A 20,179-nucleotide genomic window follows, 5' to 3' on the forward strand; every position below is an offset into this window, starting at 1 on the left:
ATATAAAAATATTGTCTGGGTTTTCCATAGTAGTAAATAATCCATTTCCCACTCCTCCCCCCTCCTTTTAAATCCAATTATATTCAGATACATAGGGAACTTTAAATAAAAAATTGAACCTATGAATACACAAGAAATTTGATGATCTACCTAGAGTGTCTGTGTACAGTGATGTTTATAATCATCTTACATTCAAATTCAGGCACAAGTACGCAAATACAAAGTTGAGAGAATTATAGTTACAGGAGAATGGAAATTTAGTATAAACAGTCTATACAGAAATCTAATACCTGAAAGTATCTAAACTCTTCTGTTGTGTTTATTTATTTATTTTTGATCCAGTATTCACATGAATCATGTTTTATTTTTATTTAAGCACTATCAGTGATGATGCCTGATTAAGTCTTAAGGCAGACCCCTTGGTTATTGCGTGTGAATCAGAGGACTATGACTTGAGAACTAAAGGTAAATTCTGTTTAAGTGGAATTAGGAAGAAATCCTTCACTGGTAAAAATTATGAAATACGAAATAGTATCACCTGGGGAAAAAATATGCTTAGAATTCCTTGTAAGATATATTTTCTACTTTCTTGCTCTTAGAACACTTACTGACTTTCCTACATTAAATACAGCTACAGATCTAGGTTTAATAATTGAATTATATGCTTTTCATAGAATCATAGATTAGTCAGGGTTGGAAAGGACCTTAAGATCATCAAGCTCCAACCCCCCTGACATGGGCAGGGACACCTCACACTAAACCATGCCACCCAAGGCCTCATCCAACCTGGCCTTGAACACTGCCAGGGATGGAGCATTCACAACCTCCCTGGGCAACCCATTCCAGTGCCTCACCACCCTTACAGTAAAGAATTTCTTCCTTATATCCAATCTAAACTTCCCCTGTTTAAGTTTTAGCCCATTACCCCTGGTCCTGTCACTACAGTCCCTGATGAATAGCCCCTCCCCACCATCCTTGTAGGCCCCCTTCAGATACTGGAAGGCTGCTATGAGGTCTCCACACAGCCTTCTCTTCTCCAGGCTGAACAGACCCAACTTTCTCAGCCTATCTTCATACGGGAGGTGCTCCGGTCCCCTGATCATCCTCGTGGCCCTCCTCTGGACTTGTTCCAACAGTTCCATGTCCTTTTTATGTTGAGGACACCAGAACTGCACACAATACTCCAAGTGAGGTCTCACGAGAGCAGAGTAGAGGGGCAGGATCACCTCCTTCGACCTGCTGGTCACTCCTTTTGATGCAGCCCAGGATACGGTTGGCTTTCTGAGCTGCAAGCGCACACTGCTGGCTCATGTTCATTTTTTCATTCACCAACACCCCCAAGTCCTTCTCTGCAGGGCTGCTCTGAATCTCTTCTCTGTCCAACCTGTAGCTGTGCCTGGGATTGCTCCGACCCAGGTGTAGGACCTTGCACTTGGCATGGTTAAACTTCATCAGGTTGGCATCAGCCCACCTCACAAGCGTGTCGAGGTCCCTCTGGATGGCATCCCTTCCCTCCAGCGTATCAACCGAACCACACAGCTTGGTGTCATTGGCAAACTTGCTGAGGGCGCACTCAATCCCACTGTCCATGTCACCGACAAAGATGTTGAACAAGACCGGTCCCAACACCGATCCCTGAGGGACACCACTCGTTACCAGTCTCCAGCCGGACATCGAGCCATTGACCACAACTCTTTGCATGCGGCCATCCAGCCAGTTCTTTATCCACCGAGTGGTCCACTATCAAATTGATATCTCTCCAATTTAGAGACAAGGATGTCGTGTGGGACAGTGTCGAACGCTTTGCACAAGTCCAGGTAGATGACGTCAACTGCTCTGCCTCTGTCCATCAGTTTCGTAGCCCCATCATAGAAGGCCACCAAATTGGTCAGGCAGGATTTCCCCTTAGTGAAGCCATGCTGGCTGTCACCAACCACCTTGTTGTTTTTCATGTGCCTTAGCATGCCTTCCAGGAGAATCTGCTCCAAGATTTTGCCAGGCACAGAGGTGAGACTGACTGGTCTGTAATTCCCCGGGTCATCCATTTTCCCCTTCTTGAAAATGGGGGTTATATTTCACTTTTTCCAGTTGTCGGGAACTTCACCTGACTGCCATGATTTTTCAAATATGATGGACAGTGACTTAGCAACTTCATTCGCCAGCTCCTTCAGGACCCATGGATGGATTTCATCAGGTCCCATGGACTTGTGTACGTTCAAGTTTTTAAGATGGTCTAGAACCAGATCCTCTCCTACAGTGGGCCCAGGGTCCTCATTCTCACAGTCCCTGCATCTGCCTTCCAAGACTTGGGTGGTGCAGTCAGAGCCTTTGCCAGTGAAGACCGAGGCAAAGGAGTCAGTAAGAACCTCAGCCTTCTCCAAATCCGGGGTAGCCAGCTCTCCCGATAGCTTCCAGAGGGGGCCTACGTTGTCCCTAGTCTGTCTTTTATTCGCTACGTACCTATAGAATCCCTTCCTGTTATCCTTAACATCCCTAGCCAAGTTCAATTCTAACTGGGCCTTAGCCTTCCTAACCTGGTCCCTAGCTTCCCGGACAACATCCCTGTATTCTTCCCAGGCCCCCTGTCCCTGCTTCCACCTTCTATAAGCCTCTTTTTTCCTTTGAATTTTCCTGAGCAGCTCCTTATCCATCCAAGAAGATCTCCTGGCCCTCCTGCTGCACTTCCTTCTAGTTGGGATGCAACACTCCTGAGCTTGTAGCAGGTGATCCTTGAATAACAACCAAGAGTCTTGGGCCCCCCTGCCCTCTAGGGCTGTATCCCATGGAACCTTACTAAGCAGGTTCCTGAAGAGGCCAAAGTCTGCTCTCTAACTTTTTTACTCTCTTTTAGCTTTTGTTAAAGAAATACAGATCTACACTGCAATACAATCTAAGTGACCATAAAGAGAGCTGCACATTTCCTTCAGGAAACCCTTGTTGCATTAGTCATGTTGAGGACCCTTCCACATAATTTTTATTATAAATTTTCACAGAGGCTTAAGCAGAAAGACTGTACAATTCAGGAAAATGGACTGGTTATAAAAGGGTTTTGGGGATGAAAATAACAATAGAAAAAGGGAAGTAAGGACACAGACCTCAATGAACTTAATACATATATATAAAAAAATCCCCAAAACAATAAAAAACAAAAAATGACAACAAAACCAAACCCAAACCTCCACAAAAAACAAATTGGAATTTATATGAAAAATATCTATCATCAGTGTTACTATGCTACAAAGCATTCATCAACTTCCCTAGCTATTAAGGCATTTCAAGAGTGTCAGAAAACTGAAAGTCATTAATACCTTCCCATCTGCAGTTTCACTTCTGTCATTAAATGTGTCTTCTCAACACAACCACTAAGTAATTGATCTGCCTATTAAGAAACTTAATTAAAACAAGTAGTTACTAAGGAATTACTTACATGAGACTTTGACCAGTAAATGAAGACCTCAGCCACCATGCGGAACAATTCTTCCGCTTCAGGGTTGGGCTCTTTCAGCCATTTTGCCCTAAAATTTGGTAAAAGTGTGGAAATACAGATGATCTTCATTGGCTTTATGCTTTCAAACCAATTTTCAACATTTTACAAGTATACAAGCCAACAAAAGCAAGCATGCATGCTTTTAATTCTTTCTGGTATCAGTGGCTTCTTGATGTCCTATTTCAAAATCCTTACACATTAATCCTAGGTCTAACATAATAGATTTGGATTGCACCTTTTTTTTTCAACGCTAGGCAGATGAAGGGATAAGAGATGGTATTAATAAACAGTACGTTTCACAAGATTCATTGACCCTTTCCTCTCCACATACCTGTTATAGTCCACAAATCTAATCAACAAAGGGTAGAAGGCATAGAGGTCCCGTGCCAAAGTGGTGAACTCATCTAGGATGAGCAGTTCAGCCTCCGACATGTCACCTCTGCCTTCTGCTCTTAGATGTTCTTCATCCGATACAACCACTGCTGCCTTTTTCTTTAGCTTATCCATCAGTGGCAGGAAGTGTGTCTTTAAGAGCTGTGGCTTCGCTTTGCTTATGATGGGCTGGGAAAACACTATTTAAGGTAATGAGCATTATAACATATACCTGGCCACAAAATATAAAGAGAAACTACCTTTTCCCTTTTCCTTGGATCTTATTTCTAGGCTACAGAGTAAAATCCTGCCCCCATTGAAATCAGCAGAAGTACTGCCAAGAATTAAATGTGGCCAGGATTTCACATACTGAAAACTGACTATCAATTCACTTTGTCACTACAAGGGCAGAAATTACAGCTTCACAGACTAAGCCTGCAAGATCATAAATACCTCTTTACTGCATGCTGTCAACATATTGGTATTTGGCTGCACGATTTTAGTGAGCAATGTAGAAATTGTTTATGGTATGTATCAGTGGACACCTATATAGCTAGATAATGCACACACAAGTTTCCTCAGCCACTGGCTCCTCTTTTGAATCTTGCTTTTTAGCTTGAGCAAGTAAGTGGAAAGCATGTTCTAGTTATTTGCCAACCTACTGAAACAGCCTGCTTGCATTTTTTATGCACATTAGGACAGTAGATTGTGTGTAGACAGAAATTAGACCATTTCAACCATTCAGCAACCAGCCATTTGAGACTTGATAGCACAAACTGTTTGCATATCTACTCATAAAAATGAATATGTAAATTAACAATTCATCTGGGTCCATTAGTGCAAACCAACTTGTAATGCATCGAGTAGATGACAAAGGATTTTAGGCAGATATCCTTAAATCAAATTACATTACTAATCCTCAAAAGACTAGGAACGCAGACTGCTACCACGAATGGAATCACTACAACAATACGTATTGGAAAACCATAAGAAAGCCTAATTGAAAAACTAAATTCACAAAACTGAAATGACTTTTCCTTACAGACTGCAACACTGAGAAAGAAACCATTTCAGAATAAATTTTAAGGTGTCACAATAAAGTTAACATAAGGATTACTAAACTTACATACATTTCCACATTTCATTGTGAATATACAGATATACAGCTTCAAATCAGTATTTTAAGGATCCAGCACTCATACAGAATAGTAAGAAGCTGTGTAATGCCTGCAAATGGAAACCTGCTGTATAATGAAAATGGCCTAAATTACTATAGTCCTTCAATATACTGCAAAAAGTATATGTACATATTCTGGAGAAAACAAAATATTCTAAAGGTACTTCTTATATTACTTATTAAAAGATTAAAATGTGCTGTTTACGCTGCTCATTCTTTATACTGAATATTTCTGGTTAATCAACATCTGTATTGTTTAAAAATGTAAAAACAGAGGTGCTGTTCTGCTCAATTTTAACAAGGTAAATACAGAGTAATTCAGAGTGTGCGTGTGTATATATATATTCTGAATATACACACATCTGTTTGTTTTTACATCTTACCTGCTAATCTCTTCATCCAGGCTCCTTCATCAATACCAAGGTTGTTATAGATGATTTTCAATATGTTACCCAACAAAGTGTTCATGTGCTCTGACGTTAAAGCTGTGCAACACATTTCGGCCTTTTCTGGATTGTTTTCTGGCCCATGCTCCCACCAGTGTGACATGTAACTACATAACATAGGCAGTATTACTTCCATGATATGTGGCATTTGTGTGTAACGAATACCAGACTCTGCCAGTTCCACAATTTCTTCCATTAGCTTCACCAAGGAAGGAATATTTGGGCAAACCTCTTCTACACTAGTAGGCAAATTGAGAACTATTGGGGGAAAAAAAATAAATCAAAAAATCAATAAACTAAATCATAGAGGGAAAATAATTATTTTCAATTGCTAGTCCATAAAAATTATGGGTTTTATTTACATTTATGCCCTTCCAATACAAGGAAAAAAACCCCAAATCCCACCACAAAAAAAATTAAACTAAAACAAACAAAAAAATCAAACTCAACAATAAAACCCAGGCACTCTCATAGCATTGAATAATAAATCATTTTTATATAAGGTTCAATAATAAAACTTTCTTTAATAAAAATAATTCCTATATGGAAGCTTTAAAAATGTAACTATTAGAGAATGAATTCTGAAAAATCAAAATCAAGCTTAAATTTCATAATGTCTTCCAACATAAGTTTTGCAGTTGAGGAAACAAATTAATGTAAGGAAACATCTCTCCACTACATGTCATATGAGACATCAAATGCTAACAGAAAAAAAAAATAATTGCCTGACATAACAAGTAGAGCAGATTCTGAAAATTGACTTCTGGAGGTGAATTTGTGATTGTACGTATTTACTTTTCAAGTTTTTGAATTATCAGTGCCTTTCTCTGAAAAGGCACTGCATGCAGTTGCCTGTATTTTTTGGGTCAGTTTCTGTCATTTACAAAGAAATATCTGTAACCACAACTATTAGCTCTTCAGTATCTAACATTCTGACATACACATACAATGACACACAGAGGTATCTATATATTGAACATTTAGCCTGCAATTTGTAAATCCACGTGTTTGTACCTACATAGCCTCAGGCTAGTGTTTTTCAAAAACAGTCTCTTCTACTTAGACCCAAATACATTTTACACAGCCATCACAGTCTCCTTAAAGCAGAGTTTGTAGAGTTCTGACGTAACTTCCCTATCGTAGGAGCAAGTACTGTGCATGACCTTATTCAACAATTGTGTTTTAGCATAAGAAACATCAAGAGTTTCAGAATGGAACTCAGCGGTATGCAAAATATACATAATGTTACTAGAAAGTATCTGTACTGTCTTGTATTTCAAACAAAGATTTACATACTCCTCTGCAGTGTATTCACTTTCTAAGGGTATAGTATGTACTTAATACAGGCAAAGGTAATTTCCTTCAATTGCAAGTATGTATGTTTTAGGACCCAATATTGCATACAGAAACTGAGGCACTAGAGTTACATAATTTTATCATCAAATATAAAACATCTCAGATAGTAAAAATGTGCAAAGTCCATTCAACAAATTGATTCCAAAGTGGTATTTTTTGAATGGTATCTCAAAATGAAAACATTGATTATCTTTAGAAACATAAAAAAAATCACTTTTAACAGACTTAGCTGATTGATTTTGGAAAGAAATACAACCAAGGGATTACAAGAAAATTCTTGCACTATAAAATACATGCAAAAATATATGTATTAAGGCAAGTAGCATTTATAGTGAAATTGTATTTTCATAGCCATCACGTGAGTTTCTGGAAATACCTGCTCTGTCTCTTGCATTCTTCGTATTGTAAATGGAGTAGATATTATGCTTGTTCAAATGAGTTTCCAAAAAAGCCACTGGAAAGGCACCTGAGAAAGCGGCCAAGCATTCTCCTAGTGCTGATCGTTGCCTGTGAATTAACAAACATTACGGATACACATCTTTGATGATTGAGTGCACCTCAGGATAGTTGTATACCAGCCTCATTTTTGTTCTAAGATGAGCTTGACTCAAAGAGATAAGTCACTACATTATTAGGATCATTAACACAAGAACAGGTTATAGAAACAAATCCAGCAAACTTCTGCTAGTACATGACCGAAATGCTAAGACATAAAATGTCAAAGGTGGCCTGCTTAGCTGAGATAAAATGAGAAACATGCAGGGAAAATCCAAGGTCATCATAACAATGTGTTTTGTTCTATTACTTTCCTCTCAGCTTTACTGTCTTTATAATCTCTCCTGTTAAGAAAAAGCTACTGAACAGACCGAGAGACCAAATACAACTATCATTTTATTTGTGTGAAGTAATTTCAGACCCTAGTCTAGCATGAAAGTTAAGTTCTTCAGAGAGTGGAGAACTGTTTCTAATGATCAATAATTCTGACAGATCTTGCACAAAAATATTGTTCCAATCTCTTGAAATATGACATCTATTTGATAACCAAAATTCCTTGAGTGTGTCAAAATTGTAAAATGCCTTTCTCTATGAAAAAGTAACCAATCCTGGCACTCCACTTGGGTCTTTCAGGGGACATTTAAAACTATTCTTTGATTTCCAATTCAGTTGATCAGAGCAAGTTTTAGATATGTAAGAAATCCTTAGCTGCTGAAGCTGAGCCATACAGTTGACAGAAATCCAGCAATTCTGTGAACTCCTAAGTAAAGGAAAAAGGGCTCCAAACTGATCAAGTGATGCAACAAGATTCATCTTCAGTTTTTTGGGTTTTTTTCTTTTTTTTTTTTTTTTTCTAGGAATTTATATTTTTTCTAGATCAACAGTCAATGGCTCAATGTCCAATTTGAGACAGGGTAGCAAGTGGTGTCCCTCAGGGGTTAGTGCTGGGACTGATCCCATTCAACATCTTTGTCAGCAACATGGACAGTGGGATTGAGTGCATCCTCAGCAAGTTTGCCAATGACACCAAGCTGTGTGGCTCGGTTGATACGCTGGAGGGAAGGGATGCCATCCAGAAAAGACCTGGACAAGCCTGAGAGGTGGGCCAATGCCAACCTCATGAAGTTCAACAAAGCCAAGGTCCCACACTTGGGTCAGGGCAATCCTACGCACAGCTACAGGTTGGGCAAAGAGATTCAGAGCAGCTCTGCGGAGAAGGACTTGGGGTGCTGGTTGATGAGAAAATGAACATGAGCCGGCAGTGGGTGCTCCCAGCCCACCAGAAAGCCAACAATGCAACAGTCTCAGTGTATTATAATACATGCAGCTGCATTCCACTTAATATCTGAGCACCTTTTGTCACTAAGATATCTTTCCAACAACAATCTTTTCCAACCATCTTTTCCTACAGTCTTCTCTGGACTGCATATTCATGAAGCTAAACATAAACATGAATTTTAAAAACAGAGGAACACTTTTCCTTCTTACCGCTCTACATAGATACTCTTGCTGGTTCCCAGAGCATATAAACTGGCCAGTATTCTGTAACAGGAGACCTGAACATCTTCCACTAAAGAGAAGAAGAAAAATTACAGGTATGAAGAGATTTTTCATTGCAATATATTTCTGTAGAGCTAAAATAAACTTATTTTGACAATAACTGAATTAATACTATTAAGCTACCAAAGGCAATCCACAAAAATCACTCTCTAAATACAAAGTCTTCTGACCATTGAGCACCACAGTCTTTACTCAAAACTTCCATTTACTCCAATACCAAGTTACCAGCTGAGATGGTAAACGTATTTCACTAGTGCAATCACTTTCTGAAATTAATGACATACCAACTCTTTACAGATAACATCTAATTGAATAATCTGAGAATTTATTAATTTAACAGCTATTTAAAAAATGTCAGTGAATCTTTTCTAGTTTGTCTGTAGCAGTTAAAGTTTCATGGCAAATCAAGTAAAGTGCTCTAAGTGGAAAAAAAATATTAAGGAACAAATCAATTTACAAACGTAACACCAGTGTATAAAATATATTACAAAAGATAAGCAATCCTGTTAAACACATATTTAATTCTTTTAATCACTGTTTAGATATTTTAAAATTTAGACAGAGATACAAGTTAATAGCATGTACTTAATTTATACTTCAGACTGAGAAAAGATTAGAAAAATAATCCTTTAGTTCTTATGAATACTTCACCAAAGCATGTTTTGAAATTATCAGATGTTTCAGTCACAAAAATGGGAGAATAATCTTAACATCTATTTGAAAAAAAATGCTTTTCCAGCACGTACTTCATGTACCCGGACCCACCCTTTGTACATGATGACATCATGGACTACTCTGTACATATAGTAGCAATATTAGGTATAAGCACCAGTTCAAGATGCTTGTCATCAGAGTAGTAGAAATAAGTCAATCTTATTCTTAACAAGATGTAAAAAGTAGTTTGCAAGAAAAATTAGCTTTTCCAACTATGCTGTAGACAAAATAAATGGGCACAATTTAAATTACACATTCTTTCTCAGTTCATGAATCCCAGATTGGGTGTTTGACACCAGTGTGATGTGTGTAGAATAGCTGATTAGGAATACCAACTTAAGTGACAAAGTATCAGAGGCTAAGTATTAACTTCCAAAACATGGAATACCAGAGGAAAAATTATAGAAGGCATGAACATCTTGATGTATGAAAAAGTGGTTTATGATGAACAAGTGATGCTGTGAGCCCCAGAGATGACTTTCTCTGGATCCTGTCACAGCCTCCTGAATTTTATAAAATTAATTTAATGAGAAAAGTAGATGTTTACATCTCATCAAATTCGAATTCATCTGCACAATGCCAGATTTTAAAAATCAGTTATCTTAATGCTATTTTAAATGACACTTTTCCAGATTCTAAAACAAGAAAAAATGTAATTAGACATCCTTTTCTTCAAGGTCCTTCTCTCAGTTAAGTTCATAACTGACATAGCTACACAGAACAGAATTGCTTTCTTTACTGCAGTCTGGACAACAGACTTCATGTAGAGTTCCTAAAATATATGAAATTGAAGTTCTGTGTTGCAGACTGCAAAATTTTGTCTTGTAGAGACTGGGTTTGGGAAAATAAAGGACATTAAATGTGCCATAATCAAAATCTCTACAGAAATTCTCATATACAGTCTCATACACATTCCCTTCTCCACTGCCTGAATTCTTCAGGAGCTCCTTCCAGTCCTAGGATCTAAGCTGTACCCACCCAAATTCCCTGCTAACCAAAACTGAATCAAAGTGCATGGAAGATGGAATAACATTATTCTCATAGTATAGCCTCATTTATAGACAGAGCAAAGACAAATTAACTTATGCAAAGTAACTTTTCACAAAGAAAAAAGAAGTCACACTGAATCTATGGTAAAGTCATACACAAAATATAGACTTCTGACTGTCTAAACACAGCCACATCTGTGTTAATATTTACACAGTCTATTAAACCTATAGACTGTTCTAGGCTGATTACAGCAAACATTTGATTAAATCAACTAAAATTATGTCAAAATTATGTCAGAAGGATTTGTCCTTCTCTAATAAAGCTGAGAGTCTAGTAGTGCTTACTACATGACACTGTAGGTATTTTAGTGGCATGGCACTTCTAAATAATACATACAAATCAAATCTTCCCCAAACTGGTGCTGTCCAATATGCTCAAATAATGAAGATAGCACTGGCAGGAGAGCAACCGTGGTATAATTAATGATTTGTGTAACTCCCTTTGGCTGGGTTCTGCTGTGTGTAAATTGGCCTTGCTTAAGATTTTCCATTGTTTTCTCCAGATCCTCAGCAGCATTGTCCAAAAACGCTCTCAATGCCATCTTAACAGATTCCAGACCAGTTTTCATCACAGTCCTGTATATGGAATGCAGAAAGAATGAAAAAAAGAATATGCTATTAGACAAGCATGACATAAAGCCTAGTCTTGGTTTATATGAAATTGAAAATAAAGATCTGAAGAAAAAAATCTTTCATCTTCTGATATTGTAAAATCTTCTCATAGCAGAAAACATAGTGAAAAGCATTTCACAGCTTTCCTGCAGGACATAAGGCAATTGCATCTGATTACCCACTGAAAAAATAAAGTCCTTTTAAATGTATCAATAAACTGAGAATTATCAATTATCAATTCAATATTAATTCTCAGTTAATATCAATTAACTGAAGAATGAATAAGTCTGCAATTTATAACTCTAGGAAGAGAAGAACTATCTCAAGCTAGAGCTCAGAAAGTCTACCCAAACATGACAGTCATATTTCTGCCTCCAGAATAAGGGCATCAGAAAGGAATGATTAAAACCAACCAAATCTGTTTAAAATATATAAATAAAGTAAATAAGTGCATTGATTACATAACTATAACACCATAATCAGTTATGTAATGGTATAATCCAGGAAAATTGTTACCTTGTTTAACTACCTCAATTACAGAGATCCTTCATTTAAGAAAAGTATCTATGTAGGCATTCATAAAATAAATACAGGCAAAATTCTTTTATAAATTGAATAACAGTCCAGGTTTGCTTTTTTGTTTGACAGAGCAAATATATACAGTAATAATGGCAATATTTTCAAACTTCCATGTAACCTCCATGAATCCCTAAGTCCCATTTTGGCATTATTTTTACGTCTCTACCAAGAGCTGAACTGGTGACCTCCACCTGTATCTGCATTCCATGCATACAGCACGTACAATCTATGACAAAACTCCAAAATATTGCAAACTAAAGCATTACAGCTCAACAGCTGAACAATACTAATGACATGATTGTGACTCTACCCCATGGCAAATGGAAAATAAAACCTGTTCACTCAACCCACTGCAAAGATGCTGAGAAAAAGAGCTACCTACAATGCAGCCAATGCAGCCAATTTTTTAAGAGTAAATTCAAAGTGAATGAAAGTTTTTTTAAATTACCATGGAGGTCATTTAAACTACCATGTTTTGTTTCAGAACTGCAAAGATCTAAAAGTCAGCTATCAGCACAGGTAGTTGACTGTACAGTTAATCCAAAGCAACACACTACCCTCCAATGTTTCAATACTGTCTCATCCATGAACCTCACAATGGCTGAAGCTTAATTTAATAGTACCAATGAATTCAATGTAAAAGGGGTTTTTTTTGTTCCAATTCGACAGTGAATAACTTAACTTTGCAATGAAGACAATGTAAACATTTTCTAATATTCTATTAGACAGATTTACTGCATTTCATACGCATTTAATGCCTGATTTTTTTTTTACAAGCAAAATAACAAAATATTTATACTGTTACTGTGGTTTTGGGATGATCACACGATTAAAGCGAGATGAGCTAATAGCCAGCAGTTCATGGACACCATTGATCTGAACTGAAGTTGAAAGTGTAACTTACAGATAAATACTGTTCTACCAAACCGTTGTAATTAACTAGTAATTAACCTACTTTGTAATGGGAATTATTTTCAGTAACATAACTTTTTGAGGTTTGAAATTCTGTAGCTTTAAACAGGTAGCCCAAATCTGACTGAACATTAGTTTCTTGAGTAATTTTCATCATATTTTAGAAAATAGATTCTGTATTACCTTGCATCCAAGGTCTGGCCCAGTATGTGAAGACAGTTGACTATTGACGTTGCATCATTTCCTAAACAAGGGAGGAAAATTATCCACTAATTAAGCTGAGCATACTGTATAGCATACCTACACTCTGCTGTTTTCCCTGTTTTAATGAAACAGTAAATGACATAGCAGAAGTGCAACTGAACTTCTGCATAATTTTAACATTCAAGTTAAGAAACATGCAGTTTGTTGTCTTAGCCTTGTTTACACAAATGCAGTAACCAGAGGCAGTAAAGCATCTCATAAAATAGCTGAGGCAATCAAGATGGAAGCACTTCAATGTGGGGTTAATTACAGCTGCAGTGTATTGTCTGGTTTTCATTTAAGTTCTGTTAGTTTTGCTTTAATTGAATCAAGTTTATTGAATATACATCTTCCCCCTCTCAAGCAACATAAAAGCTGTTAACTTTAGCAAGCTATTGCAGGAAGAGAACATTTATGCAAAATGTCATCAAAAAGGTTAGTTCCCTTCTGTTACCACTGGGCTGCAGCTATTTATAGCACAATAGATGTGACCCGCATGAGTAACAGTCTCTGACATAATATATATCTCCCATAATATGTTTTTTTCACACTTATGAATGTAAAAAGAGAACTGGCACACAACATGCCTTATATGCGTATGTACATCCCAAGATGTTGCCATGTACAAGCCCCCTCTAAGTTCACTTTTCAAATCAACAGATTCAGGCTACGCAAATTTGATCCACTGCTTATTTAATACATGTGTGTATACTTAATCTAAATCTCTGCAAAAACGAAAATATCTTTTCTCGCTTAAAAATATTTAAATTTTCTCACAAAACAAAAGGCAGCAGCAAATTGAATGTTTAAGATGGATTTCTGAAAATACTGTAATCTGCACACAGTGTGCCATACTTTCTCACTGGTAGTTATTACACTTGAAAATACAGGCAAACGTGCAACTAAAATTAGTAACTATTTCAGTGAAATAGAGATTTTAAAAGATAAATTGTAAGGAAGGAGTGAAAGGTTTATTACAGCACTGAGAATGTTGTTCTATGCCATCAAATTAGGAGGTGTTGTTGTGGTGTTCAACCTCAGCAGATTAAACAAACTTGAACCACAGCATCCATGGCTGCCCCTAGCCAGGCAGCCCCACCCTCTTCACACTGGTGGTCATGCAATGATATAGCAGCCAGATGAGAAAGCTCAGGTGGCCTAAAAAAGTCCTACAAAAAACCCACCCCAAAAGATTAAGTTTTTTACCAGCGCCTGTTTTTTGACTTACTGTTGTACTGCTGTAGTGATATGAGCTGGTGAAGACAGTGCAGGACTTTCTAATGATATCAGAGATAGAAGGAAATTCTCAAAGCAACCCATGCGGATTAGACCGTCATGAAATAGCATTTTAATATTCGTCAGTCAGGTGTGTATACGCTGCATGCTACAGTGCAGTACAGAGGTGCTTAATGAAAATTTCCCTGAAAATTTTAACTGGCAATCTATTTATAATATGTAGACATATTTCAAGAGGAACATATATTTATCAGGAATCAGGTACTTTGTATGCTGCAACCAGATGGAAGGGTCACAAATTTATCTAGTTACTCTGAAAACCAGACAAGCTTTAGACATATCCTGGTAGCAGACACTGCAGTGTGGGTGGTTCCACAGACTGGGATGGACAGATTCAGCGACCACAATAAATGCAGCCCCATTCAATCTAAATGGATTGACATTCTAGAGTTTAGCCATGTAACACTAAAACCAAACTTGCAAAATTATCATGAGGCTTCTTTTCTTGAATGTCTCCTTCAGGAAGGATTTGTTACAAAATCTTAGAAAATGCAATTTGAGTCTTTTTATAAAAGACAGGTTTAGGTTCAGTGGAAATTCTGTGTCTTGCTCTTTTTCAGTATCGCAAATGTAGCTGCTTTGATGGTATTTCTAAAACAAAAACCCACAAAAAGAGGTGTTTTAAATATTTTACCTTAAAATGCCACAGCTAAAAAAAGAAAAATAAAAATCCTTTTAAACTGAAAGTTTCAAGAATCAGTTTGCTTCCAACCTGAGGTCAGCAGTAAATTTCAGGCCATCTTTTTTTTTTTAAACTGAGCTATAAAACCTAAAATAAAGGGGTTTCTAATTAAACTGGTTTTATTACTATTGTCATTATTTCACAGTGTATATATGTACTTTCATTAAATAAAAATACAATTTTTTTTTCTTAATTAAAAATGTTACTAGTTTTCAGAAGCCTAAAAACTAGATATAGAACACTGATGTAGAAATGAACATACAGTATATAAAATTCCTTTATATCATGAAAGGGGAGGTGGTGAGTACAATTCAACAGGATAAGAACTGAAACAACAGCTGTTCCTTATGGGAACTCTTCACACAACTAAAAAAAAAAATAGCGGCTGGACATATGCAAATACTAAACCACATGAGTTCAAGAGTTTTGAGGCTTAAAGTATCCCAGGAGCTAGTACAAATATTAGCTTAACGGCTGGATCACTGTTCAGCATGTATTATAAATGCAGACGATCACATGAACTGCACAACTGGGTTTCTTTAATAATCTGAGGTGCAGTCCTACATATTCTAGAAAGCTGAAATATTATATCAGGAGGGAAGAACTGTTGCTGTATTGTGAAAGTGCAATGGATATTGATTCCAAGATGCCTCACTGGAAAGACATTTATAAATTCAGGATGACATTAGGAAGAAAAAGCCTTCTAGTTCTTTTTAGGAACTTCCCTGATCAATTGCTCTAAGTTCCCCAAATTGGGTGAGCAAACCCAGACCTTTCTTATCTTACCCAGCTAATTTTTTCTTTCATGACTGTGCATTACTGACAAAAAAATTAAAAAAAAAAAAAAATAAAAAATCTCACATACTTATATAGAATCACAGACTGGTTTGGGTTGGAAGGGACCTTAAAGATCATCTAGTTCCAACCCCCCTGCCATAGGCAGGGACACCTTTCACTAGACCCAGCTGTTCAAAGACCTGTCCAACCTGGCCTTGAACGCTGCCAGGGATGGGACATCCACAGCTTCTCTGGGCAACCCATTCCAGAAAAAAATGCCTTACTGGAAATTTAAACGATATAAAATGTGAATGAAACTAGTCATATAAATTTGGGTTTTAAATTGAGAAAATAGGAATTCAAATTCTCAATTCACCAAAATTATTCACTAAAACCTTTCAAATTCAGCCCATTAATAGTAATTAAAGTAAATCAGTAGTCTTACTGATGCACACCTACAGCTCTTAAACAGTAAATTATTTCACAGTGTAAAGAAATAATAATTCGATGCCAAATTACAATTCCATAATCTCAGTGACCCTCTTAGATATCAAATGCTATTAACTGTGTAAGTTCATTCTGTAAGACTTTCATAATTTCCCATTTTATCAAGACTTCTATATATGGCTGAAGTGACAAGAATTTACTAATCACTTTGAAACATGCAGCTGTCTTCAGAAGTACCATTCAAATTCACAGTAATACAAAACACCTACATAGCAAAACTATACAGCACTTTGCTCTCAGTTATAGCAAATCCCCTACTCTATCCATAAAGGTTATTATTGAGCAACTCTTGCTCATTCAAGATCCCCCAAAACACAGAAGTAACTTTCTAGACCCCAGCTATGCTCAGAGGCTGTCCTTATGAGCATTCCCCTTCTTCTACACAGTCCTTGTCTCTGCTGGAGTAAGTGCAACTCTTTTGATCAGGTTTTCTAATATGATGTAATTCCCTGTCAAGGTACGGCAAACTGTAAGATAACTTTAACTTCAGTTAGTAAACAACCGTGCTCCAGAGTCTCATGTCATAACTCACATAAAAACTACAGTAACTTCTGTGTTGGCATGAGGATTTTGTATTCTGTTGGTTACGGCACACTAGGAAAGGAGGTAAAAACTGTAGTCATAGTGAATACTCATCTGATCCCATCTGATGTATCTCCTTCTACCACTTGGACCCAGCAAAACAACAGAAAATGAACAAACTGAGATGTGGAATTGAAAAGTTCTTTCCTTTAATACTGAAGAAAGTTACATTAACTTAGATTTTTAACTTCAGCTGTTACTCATTTTAGGAAAAAAAAAAAAAAGTCAGAAAAATAAATTCACACAATAATAAAAAAGATTTGCAAAATTTTAATAGTATACCTGAGCTAGTTCATTCTTTGAAGAAACAACCTAGGGTATGAACCAGAGCTTATATGTATGTTTGTGACATACTCCACCCTTCAGAAAAAGCTGCAACAATGCCACACAGCTGCAGAAATAACTCCATTCCTCCTATGATCTTTTGGCTTTACAGGTAAATCCACTGAGTTCATCCCAAAATATATTTAAAAGCGATATCCCAAAATAACTTCCGATCTTTCTTCTTAGTTTAATGGTTTTCATAACGGTCTGTAAGCTTTTTAAACACCACACTGCTGCAGCAAGTGAGTTCCTTCCCTTCAAATTGAATGAAATATGCAGGAATTGAGTTAGATGCATGTTATCTCAATCAAATTCTAATCCGCTAGATAATTACCCAATTAGGTATGTTCATGGATGCTGAAGTTTGCAATGCACCCCTCACAGAAACTATATATGCGTACGGTGTACTATTTCAACTCCCTACCATCAGGGCATAAGAAAAAAATTGCAGAGTAAATGACTGTGCCACACATTGCATATAATATATACGCTTGATAGAGACTTCAAATTTACTTCAATTAAGTGATTTTCACATAGCATAAGACAAACACCAAGCTCCTGATAGATTCACATAATACAAGAAAGATAGTACACATGCGTATGTGGAGTCAGGCACATCTGGGAATATTTAAGAATTCCACAGAACATAACTAAGCATTTCAGCCCACTACAAATTGTCCTTAATGACTTTCCAATACAAATGTGCAGTTCTGATGCTCTGGTTTTTCCCAAAAAATTTAGAATAAAATAACAAATTAGTAATTATAATTAACTCAGCAAAATTCCTTGGTAGGATAATGAAATCCAGGTATTAGTTAAGGCACACGGACAATTAAATACCCCCCTCCCCCAAACTGATAACTACAAAGCTTTTTATTCCATCTAAAAAATTCTTTTGTGATCTATCAGCCTAAACAATTAGTGGTCTGTGCAGACCATGCATTTCAGCCATGCAGCATGCAACAAAGCAGCACATAACACAATGCAAAAATGGCAAAGAAAACCAAGTGATCGCCATGCTAGTATTTGTCAAGGGTCTCCTTACCAAACAGTGAAATCCTATGCCTGACAAGAACTCCAAGTTTGCAGAACAGGCTGAAGACAAAAGAAAAATAAAAGAGAAAAGAAGGAAAAAGGAAAAAAATAAGGAGGGGGGGAAGGGAGAAAGAAAAAATAACAGCTGATATATGAGCAGGAAAAGCAACATGATGTCACGCAGAAAGAATCAATTATCTGAGCAGAATGTGGGACAGTACTAAAGAAAGAGTTTTTAAGTGCATATCCTTAACAGACATGGTTAAATAAGCACATATTATAATTAAAGAAACAAAAAAAATTTAAAAGCAAAGCTAATTAATATAAAAGCATCCTATATGATAACCCACAAGGAAATAACCATCGAAGCTTGAAGAAGTAAAACGTGGTCAGTGTGCTATTCAAGATACCACTGACAATTTGAAAAGAAAAGGTAAACAAATCAGATTAATTGAAGTGTTTGATGGCAAATGTTTAGTCCAATTTGGATCTTGTCATCTCGAACACAGTGAGGACTTCTTTTCAAATAAATTGCTTTTTAAACACACTCAATGTGAGAAATATCATCTTACATGGATAAAAAACCAACAAAAATGGATGCGATCAACGATTTCATTTCACATGTTTGAATTACTTCCTGTGCTGATGAGCAGTGCCCCATTCAGAAGAATGAAAAATGAAGTTTTGTGTTAATTCACAGAAGCAGAAGCACACTGCCCTACCCAAACTGAACTGGCCTCCAAATTTAGGAGGGGTTAGCTCAGTCTTTATGATCCAGTTCATTCTTAGAATTGTCCCTAATAGCAACATCAATTTTGGTGTTATTTTTATGCTGCAAAACCCCTCATCTGCTATAAATGACATGAACAATATCATGTCATTTTATTAAGCTATTTAATTACTAGGCACACAGGCTAGTTATCAACCTCCGATTTAAAAGTAAAAGACACCATAAGCATGTCTGCAGAGATTATGGATGAGATCTGAACATGTTGTTCCATTGACAGGATGCCAAACGGAAACATGTCCAAAATCAGAACAGCCAGGTGAATGTGGTGTTGAATCCAGCTAATTAGCCAGTGCACAATGATCCACTGTAGCAACAGCAACTGCTCTGTTTTAGAAATGAGTCTCATTGGTGCATGTTCAGGGATCTCTGTTCACTTTTTATTCTATGAGGCAAACATAAACTATATATTCTTTTATGAGGATCCTGGCTCACCCAATCCAACAGGAAAAGCTGTACAGAAGCATGTTAGTGTCATATAAAACCTGTGTCCATTCTAACAAAGACAGTAAAAGAGCTCACAATCTCTTATGTTCTAACACACAGATGTTGTGCAACTGACCACAGCTTTCAGCAGATACCATATTTTCACAAAGTCAGACTGAACCTATTATCTCCAGTGTACTTAGTTTAGATTAAACAAATAAATAAAATATCCAAATGACCAGTACTCAGATTGATGTCCAGAACTAATTTTATAGAACTGTAGTAGTGCAAGGACTTGTAAGATGGACGAATGAGAAATGCAAAAAGCCCAATCCTGAAGAGGCTGGTTACAAACAAGATGCTACCACATTTCAGGAAGAGGTCTGACCCCAATTTCCCCACAGAATAAATCTGGATTTAGCATGTTTGCTGAACACAAAATGGCTATCGCACTTAACACTGTCATTGCATCATCAATATCCAAAATTATACTCTTCCATAGCTTAACAAATGCAAGTTTATTTGAAAAAAAAAAAAAAAAAAAAGCAGCCAGGAACTGCCCTTAGCTTGAAGAAAATCCTATGTATGAGTTGGACTCAAACAAATCTAAAGGGAAAAATCAAGTCGACAATTCAGCTTTGGCAAACTCCCTACAATACTGAGGGCAGGTAGGGGGACCAGGGCAGGAAAATGAAACAAAAAAATAATAATTTTTGTGAATCTATTAAAATGGCCCAAAACAGCCCTTCCGGAAGTGGATC

At 36.8% G+C, this 20,179-nt stretch overlaps 1 protein-coding gene across 1 annotated transcript in view; it reads right to left on the reverse strand.

Annotated features, from left to right (window-relative positions):
• The window catches only part of RYR2 (ryanodine receptor 2), a gene marked incomplete at both ends in the record, with an annotated part of 387,777 nt that overhangs the window by 78,083 nt on the left and 289,515 nt on the right, over positions 1 to 20,179 (reverse strand). Inside the window, 8 exons of the mRNA XM_080615870.1 lie at positions 3,428 to 3,515; positions 3,819 to 4,059; positions 5,420 to 5,740; positions 7,215 to 7,345; positions 8,822 to 8,903; positions 10,994 to 11,232; positions 12,943 to 13,003; positions 18,216 to 18,265. Of these exons, the coding sequence (XP_080471996.1) occupies positions 3,428 to 3,515; positions 3,819 to 4,059; positions 5,420 to 5,740; positions 7,215 to 7,345; positions 8,822 to 8,903; positions 10,994 to 11,232; positions 12,943 to 13,003; positions 18,216 to 18,265 (1,213 nt within the window). The remainder of the gene's footprint in view (positions 1 to 3,427; positions 3,516 to 3,818; positions 4,060 to 5,419; positions 5,741 to 7,214; positions 7,346 to 8,821; positions 8,904 to 10,993; positions 11,233 to 12,942; positions 13,004 to 18,215; positions 18,266 to 20,179) is intronic.

The sequence above is a fragment of the Psittacula echo genome (assembly GCF_963264785.1).
Source record: "Psittacula echo genome assembly, chromosome: 4".
In the NCBI taxonomy this organism is placed as follows: domain Eukaryota; kingdom Metazoa; phylum Chordata; class Aves; order Psittaciformes; family Psittacidae; genus Psittacula; species Psittacula echo.